The sequence below is a fragment of the Ambystoma mexicanum genome, unplaced genomic scaffold (genome assembly GCF_040938575.1).
Source record: "Ambystoma mexicanum isolate Mex_15411 unplaced genomic scaffold, UKY_AmexF1_1 Mex_scaf31, whole genome shotgun sequence".
In the NCBI taxonomy this organism is placed as follows: Eukaryota; Metazoa; Chordata; class Amphibia; order Caudata; family Ambystomatidae; genus Ambystoma; species Ambystoma mexicanum.
Genome location: NW_027182446.1, coordinates 1,187,151 through 1,210,065, shown reverse-complemented (window position 1 = coordinate 1,210,065; position 22,915 = coordinate 1,187,151). Strand labels below are relative to the sequence as shown.

Below are 22,915 nucleotides of genomic sequence, written 5' to 3'. Positions count from 1 at the left end.
GGCAGAGAAGCAAGGAGAATGTGGTTCTGGAGAACTAGGTGTCCCCAACAGCGGCTCATCAGGCCACACAGGAGAACATCACAACAGATGCATTGAGCAGCCAGACCTCAGCCTACCACAAATGGGAGCTGCGTCAAGAAGTTCTGAAAGAGATCTCGCTTTATGGGCGGGGGGAGGCGACTCATCAATTAGACCTCTTCGCTTCCAGAGTCAATCGGAAGTGAGTTCTACTGCAGGGAATTTCCTCAGTAGGGAGCTTTGGGGGGCGCATTGACCGTCAAGTGGACTTTTGACCTCCTTTATGAGTACCCACCGATCCCAGTCATCCCACTGGCCCTCAGGAGATCCAGTCTGTTCAAAACCACACTGATCCCAATCGCCCTGGACTGGGCTAGAGAACGTGGTATCCAGAGTCAATGGACAGGCCCACCTGACCTCCCTTGCACCAATGCGCCAGTCAGAGGGGCGTGTTCTCCATCTGAACCTCAGCAGCCTTAACCTTCATGCTGGACTACTGAGGTACTATGATACAAGGAGTCCTCCTTTCAACTCTGAGGCCAGATACAAACTCCATTTATGCCTGCAGGTGGCATACATTTTCACTGCCGGAGAAGGTCCTGGATCCTTTATCCTGTCCACTGCCCCATGTGTTGGATTTTCTGCTTTCCTTGGCCCAAGCAAGCCTGCAGATTGACACTTGGAAGGGTTACCTTGCCACCATTTCTGTGTTCAAGAGGTCCCTAGAAACGGGCTTGTTTTTCACAATCACCATTGTCATGCAGTTCTTGTGGGGTTTGTATAATCAGTTACCTCCCTACCAGTTCGTAGTTCCAGTGTGGAATTAGAATGTAGTTACAACTTTTCTTATGGGCCCTCTGTTTGGGACCTTTCATTCTGTACCATGCTCACCCTTATGTGATTTTCCTGGTTGCCATCACATCCGCGAGATGGGTGAGTGAGCTCCATACTTAGTTTTACCTCTGCATTTGTTTTCCCCACCACCCCCCCAAGGAGAAGGGGACTGGAAGCAAGACCCTCCTTTCTGCCAAAGAGGGTCTCAGATTTCCATCTCTCAGATCCATCTTCTTGCATTCTTCCCTCCACCTCACCCTTCCAAGGCAGAGGAAAGATTTCATTGATTGGGCCCAATACGGGACCTTAATTTCAATGTCTCTCATACTCGAGAGGCTAGGAAGGATGACCAGATTTTTGTTGGCTGCGCTGGTGCGGGCAGTGCTGTGACCAAACAGACCCTGTACAGGCGCATCATTCTCTGCATCTCAGAAGGCTATGATCTTGGTGTGAAGGATGGGGGGTAAGGGTATATGGGCTCATTCTACCAGGAGGGGCTGCCACCTTTGCCCTGCAGGCATTTGCCAGGCAGCTGAAAGGGGCCCTTAGGGGTCCCTCGCGATATGGAAACAAGGCAACAACCATACACAAAAGGATACGCCAGACACAAGGTTGAATTCCAAATGCTAGGGTTTATTTGCAAGAAAAAAATAGTCTCAGTTGGCCAACTCAGGTCTCATGCCCCGCAACGTGTATTCTCTAGACCTCAAGGGATGCAAGAGAGTGAACAACATACATCACTTACATATATACAAAATGCATATCATACAATCATCTATGTCATGTTTAACATCCCCCTTTATTGGGTTTCTTTGAACTCAGGGTGATGGACATTTTCTGAAGAGTATGACAATTATGACACTTTCGATGTCTATTCTAGTAACAATGTGCAATTTAGCAAGTGCGGAGGCATCTTCTAGTTGTTGAACAGAACACAGTGCTTCTGTTCTTGGAAGCGAGCTAAACACGGGGGAAGAGTCACATTCCAAGCTTTGCTATCTATGAGGGGCTATTCGTGTCCTGGGAGCCGACACACTCTAAAGGGTTCAGTGAAAGGTGGGCCGTAAGAAGAGCATAATTCAAGCCTTTAGCTGCTTTATTCTAACATATTCTACCATAGTACTAGACTGGCTGGCAGCTGCGAAATGATTAAATGCCCTGCGGCTCTCCCTCAAGGCTACAGAGAGGCAGCGTGGGCATTCCTTTCCGGGCTGCTTGTGAGGAGTTTCAACGAACTCCTTAGTCCTGCCGCCTTGCCCTTTCATATTCAGACAACAATGTTAACAGTTGAGCAGAGTAAGCAGAATTCGCAAGAATTGCAGGCTACAAAGCAGTTTAGACAGAAAGCAATGAGCAATGGTTAACAAGCAAAATGGCAATTCTTGCTACGTTTAAAATGGCTGCTCGTTGGTCAAGTATAGTAATCTACATTTCTATAATTCTGTGCATAAGACGGTTGGCCTTCGGCCATCAAGATATGTCTATCATCCAAACTGAAGGGTATTCACTTTTCCAGATTGACAAACCCTCCTTTTGGCCATATGCCAAGCATCTTATTCATTCATTGTATCCTCCTCTTATGAGGATAATTCTGGGGTATCTATGTCTGAACCTTGCATGCAATCATAAGCATCATCTTCATCATTAATGTCTATAGCCATGAATTGTTTTACTGTTTTTGTTTCATCATTGTCTTTGTCATTTTGGCCATGGGTTTGTTTTCCTCTCGACATCATGTGCATACATCCCTTAGTACATCCCTCAGTTATCTCAGTGCAAGCTATTGGTAGGCATTATATGCAACAGCAACATGTTATGAATATTCCAAGCGCCACCACTAGTATCGAAATTAGCTTGCATCCCCAGGACCGCAATAGTCCCCAAAACCAGGATCCTATCCCCCAACCCCCTTCTTCAGTAGAGAGTGTGGAATTTAGGACATGTCATTTCCGGATTGCTTTAAATATCGTAGGGGAGTAATCATCTATAAACACACAGCATGCAGTTTTTACGAGTCTGCAAACTCCCCCACGGTCAACTAATATTATATCAAGAGCCATTCTGTTTTGTAGTGCCATTAGCCTAATTCCTTTTTCTTTCAACGTCATGTTGTATAAGATATCCGTTGTTGTATCTATTGTATTTTTTAGTATTCTGGACAGTTTCCTTATGTTATACGAGTTTTCTATTTGGGCCAAGAATGGTATAAAAGATTTGGCTGCATCTAATGCTATCATTCCGTCCTCGCTACTCCTTCGGGTTCTACCTCTTAACCGCCTGGCTACTTCTGCTGTTTCCAAGAGGAACACTCCCGGAAACAGTAGACCCAGGTAACACGTACCTCCCCAGTTTCTAGGTAACCATGGGTATGCGCTTTCCCCACATTTGAAATAAACAGGGTCTCCTACGTATACTGGTTCAACTTCATATTTTAGGACCACTGTATCCATGCACCCAGAGGACGTGCCTACTAAGTAGATACCTTTTTTCTTCAGGCATAACGAGACAGTTCTTGGGCTGTAATTCACCGCATAGGAAGGTGCACAGCGTCTTTGTTCCATTCTTCTCTCACGCGGAACTTCATTACTGATGTTTTTCTGGCAAGGACAATCTATCCTGCCTATATTGTTTTCTTATTTTTCGTGTACTCTTTGGCGTGGGTTTTGGGATTATTACACGTTTTTTATGGAATATGGAGCAGCCCACAGGCCTCATGATAATTCCCTCGATTTTTTTGTTTAATCTAATTGACCCGTACTGCTTCAGTTCCATTTCCCAAAAAAACATTGCACCTAAAGATGTTCTGCATGCAGAACTTAATGGCAACAGTTGTACATACCATCCTATCCCTTTCCCACCATGCTGTGGTAAATGTGCACACACCCAGCAATTTCTTTTCTTTAAAACGGCATGGGTCATGTTCATTATTAGCAACAACGTGTTGTTGCCATACCCTTCTCTATGGTTCTTCAATTGGACAATGTACCAGTGATTACATGAACCTGGCTTTCAGTAGTGGACACATTCGTTTCTGGTAAGAGTGTTTCTAATGGGTGCTTTGACTCCATGCACCATAATACAATGGCTATTGTCATTGGTACTACCATACATATGAAACACAGAACCAGCGTCCAAGTTAGTACACCATTTTTTTTACCATGCATTTTCCCTGAATTTACAGTCTCTATAACTATCATTTTCTCAGCAGCGGTGCAGGAGGAAGCTGGAACCAGTTTCGATTTGCTCTTCATCATCCTTCCTCTTACTGGAAATGTTCATCGTGGATATCTCTCGTTGTTACACTTGCTCTGATGCCAAAAGTTCAACGGAAAAATGTCATAGTTCAGTCTGCCAGCCCTTCACAGCCTTTACCATTGGTTTGGGCAAGATTAGTAGTATTCCTTTTTTCCCACTGCTCAGACGATTTCTGAACAGTTTTTAGTGACCGAGTACTATGTGCATCCAGCTTGTCCTGCTCTGGCTTAGGACACATGTACTCTGTCATAAACGCACCGAGGAGCCGTGAGTCTTGAATTGTCCGATTTGCACAACTCTCACACCTCTCTCCTCTACACCCCTGGTTCCTTCTCCAACCGTGAGTGGAACGAAAGGCAAAAACACCAAGAATCAGTGGATCACTTCGCCCTCCAAGGCCTGAGGTTATACCGTTTCACTCCTGGTATAGTGTGATCTGTGAACAGTGCCGATGCACTTCCAGTGTCAGGCTCAGTGTCAGCCTGCGGCGCAATGACAGGTGACGTGGAGCGCCGCGGCAATGATGCAGATTCTGTTATTGGCTCTGGTGTGGTTACAGGATCTGATGGGTGCCAAAGGGGCACACGCTCCTTTTTTTGCAGCTGTTTGCAATGCTGATTCTGTGTCATTCAACAATGATGTTGTTTCTACTGGCCAGCGTTGGGGCACTTTTCGCCCTTTCCCCTTTTTGGCAGTCTCTCCAGGCTCTGTTTCGAGTTTCACTTCTTGCTCAAGTTTCGTTTCGAGTTTCACTTATCGCTCAGGCTGATGCTGTGGCAGTCAACTGTCAGTAGTTTCTTTTGCTTCCAAGACCGTTTCCTTTCTCTGGTCGTCTTGGTCAAGCGTAGTGTTCAGCAAACCTGGGAATCTTTTGGCATGCGTCGCATGGATCCAGGCCGTGCGGCCGTCTACTCGAATGGCCGTCTGCATCGCCAAAATTACTTGATAGGGGCCGTGCCACCTGGGTGCTAATGATGTTTTTCGTTTTTGATCAGCACCCAGTCTCCTGGCTCCAGCACGTGCCCCGGTCCGGCGTATCGTACTGGTAACGCCTCCTGCACCTGCTGATGAATCAAACGCAACTTCTGCATTAAAAGGCCACAGTATGTACTTAACACAGGATGCTCTACCTTGCATAATCTTTTGGGCTGCGGTGCACACCATACATTTGCTGGTCTCCCCATGATAATTTCATAGGGAGAGAGCCCAGTTTTAGCCTGCACAGATGTACACATGCATAATAGCGGTAGAGGTAATGCATCTACCCAACTCAACTTGCTCCCAGCACATATTTTTGCAATCTTTGATTTTAGAATACCGTTATGTCTCTCAACAAGTCCGGCGGAACTGGGATGCCTGGAGCTGTGGAATCGTTTATCTATCTGCAGACCTGCACAGATCTGTAATACCACTGCGTCCACAAAATATGGGCCGTTGTCTGACCACAGGACACGGGGCAGCCCAAACCTGGAGAAATACTCCTTGAGCATTACTTTTGCCGTAGTCATTGCAGTGCAATCCTTTAAGGGATATGCCTCCACCCACTTGCTGAAAGCACAAATCACTACCAACACATATTTATAGTTCTGACACCTTTCCATTTCTATGAAATCAAAATGGATCATCTCAAATGGCATAGAGGGTGGGCCAAAACTGCCTGTTGGAGTCACGGTTCCCTTCCCTATATTGTGTTGCAAGCATATAATACAATTCTACACCAATCTTTCTGCATTTTTGTTTATGTGCCCATTTTTCCATACTGTGGATAAATGCTGTACTATCTTCTTTGCACAGATGTGAGTAGGGCTATGCGCCATTTTGACCATTGCAGTCACATAACAATTTGGCAACATCCAGTTCTTTGTTTCTTTGTACACCCCACTGATACAGAGCTGTGCAGCACCCCCTATCGGCAGAATGGTTTCTGGATAACAGCTGCACAAGGATATGGATATCATAGATGAGGAATCTATGGCAGGTATAACCATCAGAGAAAAAAACATTGCAGAGAGGCAAGTCATTTGTTCTTTTTACTTAAGTAGAAAGAAATTGCAACTTTTTAATTCACACTTCTTTATGACTAGCAATTAATGTAAAATAAAATATTCATTACTTTATAGTTTCTCTACATATCCAGTGAAAATCCCTGTAAACCACCATCCACTGGTATTGCCTGGCTGGCATCACTGGGCTGAACATATTCATGAACCCGAGTGGGAGAATGCAGGAAGGTTGGCACCAATTTGTCCATTGCTTCCAATTTTACAGTTGGGTTTTTGGCTACTTTTTTGAAGGGAATGTTTGCTAATTCTTGGGGAGTAAATGGTTAATACACAGCTTATCTGTAGGGTTGCATTAAGAGTTGCCTTTTTTATTAAGAATCTTTCCCTATGGCACTTATTCACCTAAAGGTTTATGGGTTCTAACAACAAGTGGGCATTGAAACATAAGACAATCTAGAAAAATGAAGGAAAGACAAACCAGTGAGCTTAGACAGAGGGCGTTCCAGATATAGGGAGCAAATAAATAAATAAAATAAAGGTACACCACCTCCTCATCTAGAGGAATGATGTAAAGGTACAGGGAGGAAGGATCCAATGCAGAAAGGGGAGACCTTTGCTATAAAAAGGCACAATGAGTTAGACAAAGCACCTTAAACCCAATCTGAGAGGTCACAGGAAGCCAGTGTGGATTGTAATGAAACAGTGATATGGCCACATGTCTCAATGCCTGAAAGAAGCGTGTTGGCACTTTGTGCCACCTGATGTTCGTCACAAATTCCAAGGAGCACAACAAAATGGCACTGCCATAGTCAAATGTGGAAATAATTTGAGTTATAACAACTGACAGAGTATGAAGGTTGAGAAGCATTTAGACAAGGGCTGGCTGACTTGCTGAGGCGATGCTATGCTGAGATCCTGTCAGAGGGCGTCAGGATTGGGTTAGTATTGCAGTGGGGTTTGCTTGACTGAATAATGTACTCCAATTTTGCTATGAATTGAACATTATGATATACAATGAAATGTGTTGCTTGATATATGGTTATTTGCCATTGGATAGGTTTAACGAGCCTATACAAGCTATTATTTTAGGTTAACACTTTGTGATGTGCCTTTAGAAATGCAATGCCTTTTATACATATTGATTCAGTGATAGAGCCGGTATATTGGGACTATGATTTTCCTGAAGCAGAACAGATAAGGCTGGACAGGACTTTTGTGTCTTTGTCAATGGAAAGGGCATTTAAAACCCAGGTGGTGTTGGACAGGGGTTTATATGATTGGCATGTATTTGAGTGTCCTTGACAAAAGAAGTGATATAAATTAATTTGATTACAGAATATGAGAATTATTATCAGACAAACAAATGTGTTTGAATTCTAAGTGAACGTGGAAAGTTGGAATATTGTGTTACTCTAGAAGGAAAGTATGAGGGGATTTGTGTATGTGTAAACAAATACTTCCTTTTTACATTCTTGGCTATAAGACGTTGGTACAGTAAAATGCTAATCGATAACATTTATGTAATGAATATTATGCTTCACTCCCAGAAGCCTTTCTGTTTTGTGAAAACCTTCTCTATCCCTATATACGTGCATTAGATGCAACAGGAACTGCAGTGGAGGTGTTGCAGAGTAAATTGTAAGGGTTGTACGTTGCTAGAGCTGTGCAATGGAGTTGGGAAGGGAAATGCACTCTGAACCCATCCGAATCATCTTTTATAATCTATGTAGCAAGAGCATAATATCAGTACTGAAAAAGACAAGATGCGCTCTGGGGTCCATTTCAGTAGATGGGAGCATGAGGAGGACGCTAGACCTTAGCTGAGCCAAGAGCTGGGGCAGAGTCCTTACTAGCTGCCGGGGTCCCAAGGGGCACCTCATATATCTTACGAGGTTCTATAGTTATTGATTGAACCACTGACTAAGCTTTTCTAAAATGTTGTCCATTAATTTGCATGAGGTCCTTAGGCAAAGTGTTTCATAGGATGGCTACCTTAATACAGAAGGTACAGTCTCCATTCTGAATATTCCAGAAGGGATGCATTTCAAACAACAGTGATTCAACAATCATAATCAGCCATCATTCGTGTGCCAAAGGAAACCAAAAACCGCTGTGGAGGCAGGTTCTTCACAGTATTAGTCAGCCATGCCAAACTCAGTAGCATTGTAGAAGCACCTCCTATCGGAATGACCTTCAATTGTAGAAGAGATTTCACCACCTACACGTCCTCTCTCATTGCAGATAAGAACATCCTGGGTACTGAACTATTCACTGAACTGAAATAGACCCAGGCATGCATGTTTTGTCTGGTGCATACCAAGTTGACTGTTCTGACTGAAGCATTTTCCACATTCAGTGCACTCACAAGGTTTCTCACCTGTATGTGTTCTCAGGTGGATAATAAGAGGTCTCTTCTGAACAAACCCTTTCCCACATTCAGTGCACGCATAAGGTTTCTCACCTGTATTTTATTTTTATTTATATAGCACGCAAACAGCCCAGGGGCATTGAGGTGTTGTTACTTGCAGGAGCTTAGTTACAGGGGTACAGGAATTGTAGCAGTCGTTGGCACATTATGATTGCTACAAACATAGTTGTCATTTCAGCTTATGCATTTGATCATTACAATGCAGTTTATGCAGTGGGACATTTGATTAGTATTCATGGTGCTGAGAGAAACCTTATGTGAAGAGGATGGTTTTCATAGCTTTACAGAAAGCATCTATGTGTGCCCCGGTGGCTAGTAAGAGCTCCCTTCTGAGCAAACCCTTTCCCACATTCAACACACTCATAAGGTTTCTCACCTGTATGTGTTCTCTGGTGGATAGTAAGCTTTTGCTTTGTAGAAAACCCTTTCCCACATTCAGTGCACTCATAAGGTTTCTCACCTGTATGTGTTCTCTGGTGGAAAGTAAGCGCTTGCTTTGAAGCAAACCCATTCCCACATTCAGTGCACTTATAAGGTTTCTCACCTGTATGTTTTCTCTGGTGGGTAGTAAGGTATCCCTTCTGAGCAAAACCTTTCCCACATTCAATGCACCCATAAGGTTTCTCACCTGTATGTGTTCTCTGGTGAATACTAAGAGCTCCTGTTGTAGCAAACCCTTTCCCACATTCAATGCACCCATAAGGTTTCTCACCTGTATGTGTTCTCTGGTGGATAATAAGACCTCCCTTTCCAGCAAACCCTTTCCCACATTCAGTGCACACATAAGGCTTCTCACCTGTATGTGTTCTCTGGTGGTTAATGAGATGTACTTTCTCAGCAAACCCTTTCCCACATTCAGTGCACACATAAGGTTTCTCACCTGTATGTGTTCTCTGGTGGATAATAAGACCTCCCTTTCCAGCAAACCCTTTCCCACATTCAGTGCACTCATAAGGTTTCTCACCTGTATGTTTTCTCTGGTGGCGTGTAAGTTGTACCTTCAAAACAAACCCTTTCCCACACTCAGTGCACTCATAAGGTTTCTCACCTGTATGTGTTCTCTGGTGGCTAGTAAGCTCGTGCTTTGTAGAAAACCCTTTCCCACACCCAAGGCACTCATAAGGTTTCTCACCTGTATGTTTTCTCTGGTGGCGTATAAGATTTCCCTTCTGAACAAACCCTTTCCCACATTCAGTGCACTCATAAGGTTTCTCACCTGTATGTGTTCTCTGGTGGATAGCAAGCACTCGTTTTGTAGAAAACCCTTTCCCACACTCAGTGCACTCATAAGGTTTCTCGCCTGTATGTGTTCTCTGGTGGCTAATAAGACCTCCCTTCTTCGAAAACCCTTTTCCACATCCAATGCACTCATAAGGTTTCTCACCTGTATGTGTTCTCTGGTGGATAGTAAGAACTCCCTTTCCAGCAAACCCTTTCCCACAGTCAGTGCACACATAAGGTTTCGCACCTGTATGTGTTCTCTGGTGGTGGATAGTAAGCTCTTGCTTTGTAGCAAACCCGTCTCCACACTCAGTGCACTCATAAGGTTTCTCACCTGTATTCATTTGCTGGTGGCTGATAACTGTATCATGCAAATGGATGACATTATCAAATTCAGTGCACTGATATGGGTTGTCACCCATGTCCTCATGTGGGCAAGAAGTATGTTCTTGAGATGCCAATTGTTCCCACATTTTGTGCACATGTAAAGTGTCTTGCCAGTTTATTGTCCGGTGCCTTGACTCAAGAGAAGCCTTTTCAATTAACCTTTATCCAAATTCAAAGCACAAATGAGAAATGCTTTTCTAACTGCACATAAAACGTTGTCATGTCGTGCTAGATATCCCTCTCCCCCAGGATTTACAGCATCAACATGCTTGGTTACTGGATGCTACCACAAAGAGGTTGCATGGACGGAAGCATCGTGTATCAACAGGCTTCGCAATCCCAGATCCTGAAAACTCTGAAAAGGCAACTGGACACCAAACGTGCACTCTTCTAGGATGCTTGAAAATTGCACATTCTAACAATGAAGCTTTTCCCTGCGATAGTCCAGGGAATCTAAATCACTGTTGCATTTCTGGGGCATCAGTCACCTATTAAGATAAAAGGAGACGCACATTATTAGTTTCAACATGTTCACAATCACAGGCAGCACATGTAATAAGACTACTCAGAAAGTAACTCCTCACATAGTAACTTATTTGACTTTGAAGTGCCATCTAGTGGGGAAAGGCGCCCTAATAGGGGGCAGAGAAGTGGTGCTCCAATGGGAACATTTAGTGGAACAGAGGTAACATGCAGCAGGAATAATGGGATTCATTTTTATTTAGAAATGTTTTGCATCTAAAACACTAGGAACAAACATTTTAAATGCATATTTTAATCATCAGGAACATGTATATATGTTCTACCAATATATCTATTCTGAAATGACTAAATAGCACACGGATGCTCCCAATTTCCATACACAAATGATAAAGGCAGGCGTTTGCCACCAATCGAATGCCTGCTTGACCAGTCCATTGTGTAATCACTGATGACGGGTGTATTGGCCAACATATGAACAATATAATTAACAGCACCATTGAGGAAACCGGGACAGAACTGTTGATTTAAAGGTAAAGCGCCAATCTCTTCCCATGGTGAGAACGGCACAGGCCATGCTGCCACTACATTCAAACATCGACTTTAAACCTAGATCAGCTTGTTTTTCTGTCAATCCTGGAGGTGAGGGATGAGTTTGGAGTTCGTGTCAGAGACCACAAGAATAAAGTGTAGGAGAGACTCCACAAACTCCACATTACCCCATTTGCCTTCCTAAGTTATAAGTGCCCCATCTCCAGGTACTAAACTTAATTGGCCAGAGGGATCCCACTTCACTTCTGTTTCCCTGTTCAAAATACCACAGTGCAGTTTTCAGGAGGTGGCACACCCTACGTTTTACTGTTAAGGAGTGGGTGTCAATGGGTCTGTTACTTACCAAACTCCATAACATGACATCTTTTTGAGGATTCTGATCCTTGCACCTTAGGTTGAATCTCAGCGCGCCCCTGTACCCTCTGCGCTGTGACCAAGAACTATTCTCATCACATCCCTAGTAACCAATGGGGATGTTGCCCCATCTCTACAAACAACCACAAATTGATGCTGCTATTTAGGGATAACACATGATTCCCAATGATCTACTGTGGAGACTCTACTCACCCTACTCGAGGGGAATCCGCTCAACATAATCCCACAGATCCATGATCTGAAAGGGTGAGAATTCCACTGGCAGCATCTCTTGCAACCCATATGGCAGCGACCCTGGAATAAGATGCATTTACGGGTGAATAGCATGCATAGACCCACCATAATGCGCAACTGTCCACCTGTTCATCCGTCAGTCCTACATTTATTGTACGTCTAATGTAGGTAGCTATAAACAGTATATGTGAGTACCTTTCATCGGTCCAGTATGGGGGACAAACACCAGTTTGAGGTGACACAAGGAACACATTTTTTGGAAGTGCTCCATGTTCTGAGGGGATAATCCTTAGAAGACAAGCTCCCCTCAACAGTTCTCCATGTGTCGTCTGTGCAGCCACCACTTAAGGTTGTGTGAGCGTAACCACCCTCCTGAAGCAACAACTCTTTTTTTAGGATTTCAAGGCCCACAATATTTAACAATCTTGGTCTAACCATATCCTTGTGTGGCGCATATTGATCTCGAGTCCCCTTTTAATCCAATTTCAGTGCTCCCCGAATGTGGATCCATTTATCTGGCCACAATGTACTATAATAAGCGATTGCAATAAAAAGTAGAATGCGCTGCTGTACAACACCCTCCATCCTAGTCTCTACATCCGTGCTTCTGAACTCGCTTAGTGAAGACCAATTAAAAACTCCATCATTCAGGTTCTTTACTAAGAAGCAGAATGAGCCAGAGTCCAGCCCTTGACCCAGTACCCCTCCCAACATAGCAAAGACCATCGATTAATTCATATCTTTATCATCTTCCTCTACCAAAAATGTAATGCACAGGTTTTCCCAGATCCTTGCATTGTTTCACAAGTTGGTGAACTGTTTCAGCTGGGCTGTCAGGAACCTACAGCTGAACACTACCACGCGTTGGCAATGTAATTCTTGCAGGAGTAAAGGCTGTGCATGGCCCAGGCCCTCCACTTCCCCGCATCATAAATATTGCATCAGCCTGCTGTGATATTGTGAATGACTTTGCCTGCCAGTGCTTGGTCTATTAAACCACACCTTGCTGCTGCCTTCACTACTCTAGTACCTGGCTATCATCCTCAATGCTTCCCTTTCCCTGGTGGTCTGCCCAAAGGACCATCCCACCATGGTAGGGCTGAACCTGCAGGAGGCCCTAGCAACTGGTTGGTGGGAGGACTCAAGAAGGCCAGACATGGATTGCTTCTTGGTTCTGTCCTCTGCCTCGAAGGTGTCGTGTTGTGCTGTTGCCTTCCACACGCCCTCCTCCTCTGCATGGGGTATGCGTGAGGCACGAGGCATACTCCTCTCCAGTCCAGATGAACCATGTTCACTTGCCTTTCCGACATGCATCTGCTGGGTAGTGTTGGAAAGTTTGGGAGTCTGTGCCGACTCACATGAGATGCCATTTTGGCAAGCATATGGTCTAAGAGACGGTGTATATGATGAACCTATCAGAGTATACAATAGGTGGCAAGCACTAACGCTACTTGAGAAACTAAAAACCAAAACTGGGGTGACATTAATGAGCAAATCGTATTAATGTTGGTCTCAAATTAATGTATTCTTATGCAAATTAGATGGACCCCATTTGCAAAACCTTCTCCGTTGGCTAACTGTTGGCTCTGTTAAGACCAAATTGTCGGGTGATTGCATACAATCTATTACTGTTGTGTGTTTACATTAGAAGTATGTAAGATAATGAATACATATATTTCCTATAACCTAAAAAACCCACATTACCTCAGTGTTTTGTCTAAATCACTGATGTTAATTGATGCGCACTACAAAAGGTAAACTCAGAACAAAGCTCGATGAAGTACCTCGAAGCCACAGGTCTAACCACTCGTAAAACACCAAGTCAAGACACCTGCATTTTTACTGAATGAGTCAATGATCTTTCTTTAATAGAGCGGGCCCGAAAGCCTCCCTTAATCCATCACTCTGGAATGAGCTAGATCAACCCTAACTTTCCCAAAAACACACACACTTAAGGCTAATCAAATAATGCCCAATATGTCAGCAAACCTCTATTACAAAAATACATATTTTATTTAGAACAAAACAATGTAAAAATATAAAATCCCACCAACATCATTTAAATACCATGGGAATCTATGTGTGCATCATCGTGCCAACAGTTTGTCAGAATGGACTTCAGCCGCTGCAAGGTCCGATCGTCCACACGCTGAACTTCAGTGTATCCAAGCGCGTCATCCACCGCCGCAGGGGCCAACTGTATCCATTTTGAACACCCGGACCTATACGCAGGAACAAGCACCCTGTGCTGAGAACCTGTACTCACACAGACATTTTGACTGGATTGAACCCTGTACAGAACCACAACTTACCTACTACCATCAGTGTACGCTGACACTTAGATGATGTACGCCAATGTACCTTTTTGATTACGATCACATAGGATTCCTCACACACAAGAATTGATCCGTCCTGATGAAGGCCTACTAAACCACTGCTTCACAAGTTTAGCTAAAATGGCCGAAACACTGTTGTGTTGACCTGTTTGTTATGTTGTCTTTCAACGTTTAATTGTTTCACATTTTTGTACGGTCTACTAGACAATTACAAGCACTGATGTCTCATGTCTCTCATGTCCCTCATGTCCCCTAATTTAAGAGATTTAGAGAATGTAATTGTCAAAATTCCAACTTTAAATATTGTCTATTTGAATTTTTTCTACCCATGCACTATATCATGTATACTTTTTATGTTGAATATCCTATGGCTTAATATGTATAGGTATTTTTACACCTACTGCACACAAAATAATAACTGCAGTATTTGCTCCAAGAATTGTGTCAATTCAGATCTTTTTGACATTCAGAAGTGCAAAGTTGTAATCATTAGTTGGACAACTATGACCTTGCTCAATTGTGTTGTTTGTTATATAGTCTACTAACCGGGGTAGAGCAAGGCATCAACCAGGTGCCCTTTGTATACTTGATAATATACTTCAGTTGATATATAATTGGCTGCCTGTCGACATGATGTGTTTCAGTCCACTTCAGCTTAGTGTCTTATGGGTCTGGCTAGTAAAGGAACCTTCATCAGGACAACAACAAGCATGGGCAAAGCCAATAGTTTTGGCTTTTGTGTGGACTAGGGATCAGCATTTACGAGGCCCTTCCATAAGACTAGTACCTGCCCATAAAATAGCTGGAAAATGGTGCAAGTACCTGGCCATATGTCAGTGTGTGCCAAATGTCCAAATGTCTATCATATACAAAAGTGTTGGCTTTGCCAGAGCTTTTTTTTTTTTTGTTTAACAGGACTCCAATCAGATGTGAGGAGACGTATTGCTTATAAATCAAACAGCTGAAGGCACACTCTGTCATGATATCTTTATTACACCAAAGGTTCCTTTACAGATGCACCTGAGCCATTCTCAGACAAAATAACACTAGCAGGCCCTATACAGCTGCTAGACAGGGGTGTCTCAAATAGGTTTCAGAAGGATGTGTTTTGGGTGGGGAAGGGTAGGTAGTGAGTGATAATGGCCATAGCGATGGGTTGGAAATAGGCAGTCAATTGGGTCAGTAAAATGCAAAACACAGACAAGCTGCCTGTGCCCTCTCGCCCATCTGATCTCCCTCTTATCACCATAAATTATAATAGAACAGCACAGTATCATGCCCCGTTAACAAGGTGTGTCCGTTGCATCACAACATAACAGATCACTGCTGCATTCAATCTTGGTGGGAGCGCCCACTCACCATTAGCAGCAACAGTAATTCCGTTCAGCGGAATTACCGCCAAAACCGAGTCCATGGCAGTAATTCTGCACAGATTTGGTGGATTTACCGTTACTGCTAGAAGGGGAAGCACGGCAGTGGCCATTTTGAAAAACGCAATCCGCTCGAAATACAATACTTCCTGTAGCCATCTAGACAAACGAGAGACAGAGAGAGACAGAGAGAGACAGAGAGAGACAGAGAGAGACAGAGAGAGACAGAGAGAGACAGAGAGAGACAGAGAGAGAGACAGAGAGAGAGACAGAGAGAGAGACAGAGAGAGAGACAGAGAGAGACAGAGAGAGACAGAGAGAGACAGAGAGAGAGAGAACGTCCAAGGCGAAGGTGCCCGGTCAGAGGCTGAGGAAGCAAACTTTGTGAGGTGGAGCTGCAGGTCCAGGATGGTGAGGTGAAGGCCCATGCCGAGGGACTATATAGCTCCCGGCACCTTAAAACATCAGTGCAATGGAATGCAGCCGTCTGGTCAGTTATCTGAAACAATGGCACAGCTGAGGGCCCCGTCCCACAGGACGCTGAGGATTGTAGGAAGCGGTAGAATGACCTAAAGGGCAGCGTCTGCAGCCTCCGGTCCAAACACCAGCAGTAATCATTAGACACCAGAGGCGGCACTGTGGACCCCCCCTTGACCTGACCCTCGCGGGAGAAGGCCAGCTCCACCCTCAACATTGGGTGGATCAAGGGAGTGCTGAACCATAGAGCCAGCAGCCAATTTAAATTTTGAATGCATCCCCCCGGCCCCACCCCTTCCCCTTACAACGCACTGGCCAAACGACCATAACAAGCATGTGGCTCCCAGCATGGATGGGCCTGATGACAGGTAAAGCTGTCACCACATGGCAATGCTCCCAAAGGAACCACTATCCAACGTGTTTTCAAGCAGACCCGGGTTCAGGCATGGGCGATCTGGCCAGTCGCATGGTGCACATCAGCACCCAACCCAACAGATTGGAGTGACACCACCCTGCAGGCATCCCCCTACACATGGCAGAACCCTGCCCCCACCCTGCAGGCAGCCCCCTCCACATGGGAGAACCCCAGCACCCATTACCCACGACACCAACCTGCAGGCAGCCTCCTCCACATGGCAAAACCCAGCCCCCCCCGCCCATCACCCCTGACCCCACCCTGCAGGCTGCCCCCTCAACATGGGAGAGCCCAGCCCTCCTCACCCCAACCCCACCCTGCAGGCAGCCCTCTACACATGGCAGAGCCCAGCCCCCCCCACCCCCATCACCCCTGACCCCACCCTGCAGGCAGCCCCCTCCACATGGCAGAACCCAGCCCCCATTACCCATGACACCACCCTGCAGCCAGCCCCCTCCCCATGGGAGAACCCAGCACCCCTGACTCCACCCTGCAGGCAACCCCATCCACATGGGGAAACCCAGCACCCATCACACCACCCTGCAGGCATCCCCCTCCACATGGGAGAACCCAGCCCCCATCACCCCTGACTCCACCCTGCAGGTAGCCCCCTCCACATGGGAGAACCCAGCCCCCCTGACACCACCCTGCAGGCAAGCCCCCTCCACATGGGAGAGCCCATCACCCCGGACCCCACCCTGCAGGCAGCACCCATTCACATGGCAGAAACCAGCCCCCATGACCCCACCCTGCAGGCCGCCCCCCTCAATTTGTGACATCACCTGCATCATTGAGCTGCTATCCCTAGAAGAGAATCCCTAAAATATACTTCACTGGTATGCCCATGTGTGAAGGACATGGCAATCGGACAGTGCAGCACAAACTGAGTCAGCTGCAATGGGCAGCCAATGTGTAAATACTATGAAATGGCAATAGCGTATCCCAGTGCAAGAGGTCGATCAACACCAGAGATGATGATGATGATGATGACGAGGACTATGAAAACACATGCTGGTGAGAATTTGGAAAGCACCACCAGTGTGTTACACAGCATCAAGCAAATCATGTGCAAATGTCCTGAACATGTAATACTCTCACAGTCACCACACCCACCTAACTCACAAACACTGTCAAGGCAAATACACAGTGATGCTGCACATGTGAAAGGAAATGCCATTTGCCTGTGCACACACAAACTTCCACTCCACCCCCCGGTGCGCCCCATATGTATACTTACCCCGCAAACATGACACATGCAAGTAAGCAACCACACACATGACTAACAATGAGCAGGATCAAGGCTACTATATGGACTACCAAACAGGCACAATGAATGTGAGATTTTTAAAAAAAAAGAAATTAATATATATATATATATATATATATATATATATTAAACAGTTGTATTTTAATCTTACATATTGTTAATCAAATCATCAATCATAATATTAAAAAATGTCCATGTTAAAATAGAAAATTAAACATTTTTCATGTGTATCAAAAATATTTTACATAAGAAAGAAATTCACTAACAAAATACCTCAAACACACCAAAAAACTATGTACAATAAAACATGGAGGATAGTCCACTCCAAAAGAAATAAAAGGAAACTTACACCTATAAAGAAGGTGGAGTAGAAGATGACATGAAAGTTCTTAGCCTCACAGGAAGGAGCAGGTAGAGGACCCAGGGTGGGCGGCCAGAGCTAGAGGAAAGGAGGATCCCCAGGTACCCCAATGAGGAGGATCTCAGCCTTCCTGGCATTAAGGCAGAGATGGTTGGGGCACACCATTCCTGATTTGCGGGCAGGAAGTCTAGTACGAGAGAAGGAGCAGAAGAGGCTGAGGGGAACACGAAGAAGAGCTGGGTATCATCCGCATAACACTGAAAGTTAGAGCAGAAGGTAGAGATGCAGTGGGCAAGAGGTACCAGTTAGTGGTTAGAGAGCCAGGGAGAGGTTAGACACATGGTACATGTTAGGCAGAATTGCATGCAGTACCCTCTGGGAACACCACACACAATTAGGACTACAGGTGCAAGTAAATACCAACCTTTGGCTTATCCCAAGAGGGAATGTGAGCAGTAAATGAAGTTACACAGGAGTATCACAATCACAGGGGTTCAAGTAGACACTCAAGGTTTCTTGGTAAAACTCTATACATTTATTTACACAATCATTTGGAAAACATACACTAGTAGACATCAATTTAATATTAAGCATCAATGCACTACAGTACCAAACTCTTAGTTGTAGAGACAGTTTAAGCTACCCTGAAAAAGGAGTCAAATGGCACTTCAATGACTTTCAATGGGAATAAAAGGCCACGGTTTGTACAGAGGGTTAGAAAAAACTTCTGTGAGGCAAAAGGGTCAGCTCAATTTAATAGGCCAGGCCAAAGTCAATCGGCTAGTGTTCTTGGATAGAACAGAACAGTTCTGGTAACAAATGGAGAAGTAGTTTAGATAAAAAAGGAAGATATGCTGGGTCACAAGCTGATTAGGCCTGCAAGTTGGGAAATTTCACACCGCAAGAGTTAGGATCCCTCAACTGGATAAAAGGCAGGCTCAGCCCTAAGTATTGCAGAGATCAGGCACCATATCGAACCGTTGGTGCTTGCACAACAGAACAAATTGCCCCTGCCTCTACCATGGTCTCAGCTTATTACCGCTTGCTCGGCAGCTGCAAATGAATTGGCACCTTGAAAATTGATAAAGAAAACTGCACGTCTCAGCTCCCTGGTTCTCACCAAAACTCTGGGCATGGTGGGCAACTGTCCGCAGAGCTGAGCGGAAATGGTGCATACATTTTGATCTTGCATTGTAACTTTCTTTTAAGAAAGAGTTCGCCTCATATCATCTTGGGATAAAGGCTGAACAAAGAGTCTTACTTTGGCTGCATTATGCACAAGCTGTCAATACTACAAATAAGAATAACATCAGAAACTGATGTACCTCCTTCCAAAGGTTGTGTTACTTAAGTCTGAGTCCTTTCATCTTATTAGCCCCTATAGCAGTAAAGGCTGTGTTTGGTCTAAAAATCATCCTCTCCTCTAGATTAGATTCTTCTTCTCCCAGCAAAGTGCATAATTTCTAAAGGATTCTGCAACAGTCTTGATCTGAGTTCTGACTCGACAAAACAGGTACTGACTCGACAAAACAGGTACTACCAAGAGAATGACTCCCTTCTTCTGGTCTGTCTGGATCAACCTTGAGGGCCGTCTTTGTACAGTCATTTGAAATAAAGTTGTAAGAGTCCCTTGTTTCACTGTTTATTAGTAGGCTTATTGTTTGGAAGATTACTCCATCCGTTATTGTCCTTTAACACTTTTCAACCTTGTTTAGGTATCCACTGTGACAAGGGAGAGGACTCCTGAACCACTCTTGTCTTCCCCAGTTTTGTAGATTATCACTAGGACGAGGGAGATGACTCCAGAGTACCTCTTGGCTCTTGGTTTGACTAGAGTACCTACCAAGAACTGACTTGGGTTACCTGCGGCTTCCGTTATCTTGATAGTGGCTAGGGCACGTTACCGGTTCCACCGCCTTGGGTCGGCTTTTCTTCTGCATGCGTCAGTGTGTCTTTCTTCAGCTTCTCGTTGCTGCTTTGCCGATCACGGCACAGTTTATGGACCACACAGTCCATCTGCTTGAGGTTGTTCAAACACCTGGTTTCTTGCAGCGGCTAGTGGAGATGGGTCCGTACCCAGTCATGGAAGGCTTCTCAATTTCCTGTACGAAGTCCTCTCGTCTGAGGACAGACTGCCTCTCAGGACTTCCTCTGTTCTGGGTTTGAATCTCCTGGGCTGTGATGGAAAGACGCTGCCTTCACTCGAGGCTGTCCCTACTCTCCCCTTCAAGTCCTTGATCAGTTTTTATGGCGTGTAGCTGAGTTCTCCACAGCTTAACGTCAAAGTCTTTCTTTAGTGCCTTTGATGCAATCTACATGCCTCCCTGGGCCAACTCGTTACTGTACCATTGCCAGTCAACCTGTTATTACTCTGCATGTTTTCTTGGCTCTTCCTCATCTCAGTTATATAAAATCTAGGTGAAGAGATATTACAATAACAACCAATAGTATTCTCAGGTTGAGTTTCATTCAAAAGATCCTAAATTCTGGGTAAACCGGTTGAGGGAGTTAGTCCTTAATCCCACATAGGGACTATTAGGTGGCGGCCACAACTCTCTAACCTCACAGGGAAGGGCTCCCCTCTGGGAAGAACTGACGAGAACCTGTGAATCTTCACAGTATGTAGTACTGTGTTGCAGTAGGCATGTTAATTGTCAACTTCAGGTAGACAAGATGGTTCTTGCCCGTCATTGATCTGAACTATTTTCAATTCAGCATTACCACATTTGGGTGAAGGAAGACCTGGTAACGGCGCTCAAACCCAAGTCAGGAAGCCCAAAGTGCAGCATTTCAGCTCTACGCCCCCAGGAAAGAGTATATATATTTCTATTAGCCCACCGAGCTGCCTTCTGGGTGCGGATACCTTTTCTTTTTTTTTTACAGGGACCAAGCTTTGCGCAATTCATGCTACTCTTAAAAAGTTACTACACATGTCTGCAATTAAAACAAATATTTATAGGACTGGATGTGGACCAGGAGGTGTGCAGGTTAGTGGTAACAGGGGCTGTGTGGGTGCCTCTAGTGGGATAGCGGGGTGGGGTGGAGGGGTTGAGGTGATGCACTCTAGTGGAGACTCGACCTGGGGCACCACCTCCAAAGACAAGGGTGTAAGTGTCAGAGTCCTATAGGATGCTGCACCAAGGCAAAATGCCTTGCTTTGGAGTGCCAGACTGTGGGCTACTGCCCCCACCCTCCCAACCCCCACTGTGGGTCTGGATGTTAGCGGGTTCCTTGCAAGCCTGAGAATTACAACGGCCAGATGTCCTTGTAGCAGAATCAACACTGAAAGACAACACCTGCTCTGGCTGTGAGCTGCAAGTAAAAACTGCATCCCTGAGCAATGAACCTGGTAGGAGGAGAACACCAGTGGCCGAATAGGTGAAAATAAATATATATGGGAAACATTACTCGCCATAATTGTATTTCTGATGCTTGTATCTGCTTAGATGCACATGCTTTCCATAGGCTGACATCTAGCAGAAGCTGGAGTAATGCACAAACGTTTTCGGCAGGGCGTGACTAATACCATCCCTTGTACCACGATTCCCTCACGCGTCGAAGTCCCTCAGATTGTTCCTGACAAGAGGGAAGTGTAAGCATGAAGTGTAAGAAGAACCATGAGTTGTGACAGATCCATGGTTCTAATACCCATGCTCCTTCTACTCCAAGAGGGAAGGGCGGGTGCATGTGTATCTAAGCAGATCCATGATTACTCTGTATCCTTTCTGAGGCTTGTAGATCTGCTTAGAATCACATGCTTTGCGTAGATTAGCAAGCACTACTAGAAGGAGGTGGGTTATTAGAAGGCAGCGCTGCAAAAAGAGATGTTTCAGCACCGCTTGTCCCACCTGTGTGTCACCACAAGACTGTCCAGACACTAGTGTTTGGTGAAGGTGTGTACTGAACTTCAAGTGGCAGACTTGCAAATGGCATCTAGAGGAACGTCTGCTATGAAGGCTCAAGTTGCCCCGGTGCCTCGAGTGGCGTGTGCTCTGGGTTTAAAGGGCAATGTTCTCTTGGCAAGAGTTTAACAGAGTTGGATGAAGTTGACAATCCATTTAGAAATTGCCGCTTCAGAGATAGGGTCCACTTCTCTTCCAGCGGCTACTGATACAAAGAACCGATCTTTCTTCCTGATTGACTTTGAAAATGCAGGAAGCTCCATCGTTTGATGGACATGCAATTTTGATATATGTGAGAAGCTAGGGTTTGTGCGTAGCATTACCTTGTCTTTGTGTAGGACTAGGAATGGATCTTGTACTGGCAGAGCTTGTAGTTTGCTAACCCTTCTGATAGAGTAACAGCTATGAGGAAGGAAGGCTGTCTTGTATTTAAGGTGGTTAAGGCTGGCTTTGTGCCTAGGCCAAAGGCCCACCCCCGCCCCCTTCACCACGAGCCTTGCGAGTACGACACTGAGGTCCCAGCCGGGAGTAGGATTAGAAATTGGAGGGCGTGAGGGGGCGCTAGAAAGCCCAGCCAAGATGAGCTCCCGGTACCTCTTATAATCCGGACAAGATCCTGTTGACCTACTGGCAAAGTGACCCATTCTAAGGCGGTGTCAGGCAATGCAAAGGTCTTCCCGACAATTGAGTAAAATCTGGTGACCATTGGACCCCGGGAAAAGGAGCAACTAGTGACTCCACTTTGCGACCTCGGCGCTGAGCCGTGTGACTCTCCCGAAGTGGATGGAGACTCATAAGGGACACAAGCCGGTGAGCGGCAGAGTGCAAATAGCGGGAACAACGAGCGAGGCGATGGCTCGCCACGGAGTGCGAGCCGCAAAGTGACCCCTGAGGAACCAAGCGACCACCGTGTGGGGGGCATGCCGCCTTCCCCGGGGCGGAGGATACAACCACTTGGAGTGGTGCCAACCCAGACGGGATTGGTAGGTGCGGCCAAGGA

The 22,915-nt window shown here is 45.3% G+C and overlaps 1 protein-coding gene across 3 annotated transcripts in view; it reads right to left on the bottom strand.

Moving 5' to 3' along the window:
• Positions 1 to 1,464: 1,464 nt before the first annotated feature.
• The window catches only part of LOC138557993 (zinc finger protein 615-like), a 51,564-nt gene continuing 30,113 nt past the window's right edge, over positions 1,465 to 22,915 (bottom strand). Inside the window, exons 2-4 of one of the 3 annotated variants that reach the window (XM_069642648.1) lie at positions 18,002 to 18,270; positions 11,746 to 11,847; positions 1,465 to 10,634 (exon numbers count right to left, since the gene is read on the bottom strand). In XM_069642648.1, the coding sequence (XP_069498749.1) occupies positions 8,820 to 10,232 (1,413 nt within the window). In that variant the 5' untranslated portion in view covers positions 10,233 to 10,634; positions 11,746 to 11,847; positions 18,002 to 18,270 and the 3' untranslated portion in view covers positions 1,465 to 8,819. The remainder of the gene's footprint in view (positions 10,635 to 11,745; positions 11,848 to 18,001; positions 18,271 to 22,915) is intronic. The other 2 variants (XM_069642647.1, XM_069642649.1) reach the window with 2 other exon arrangements.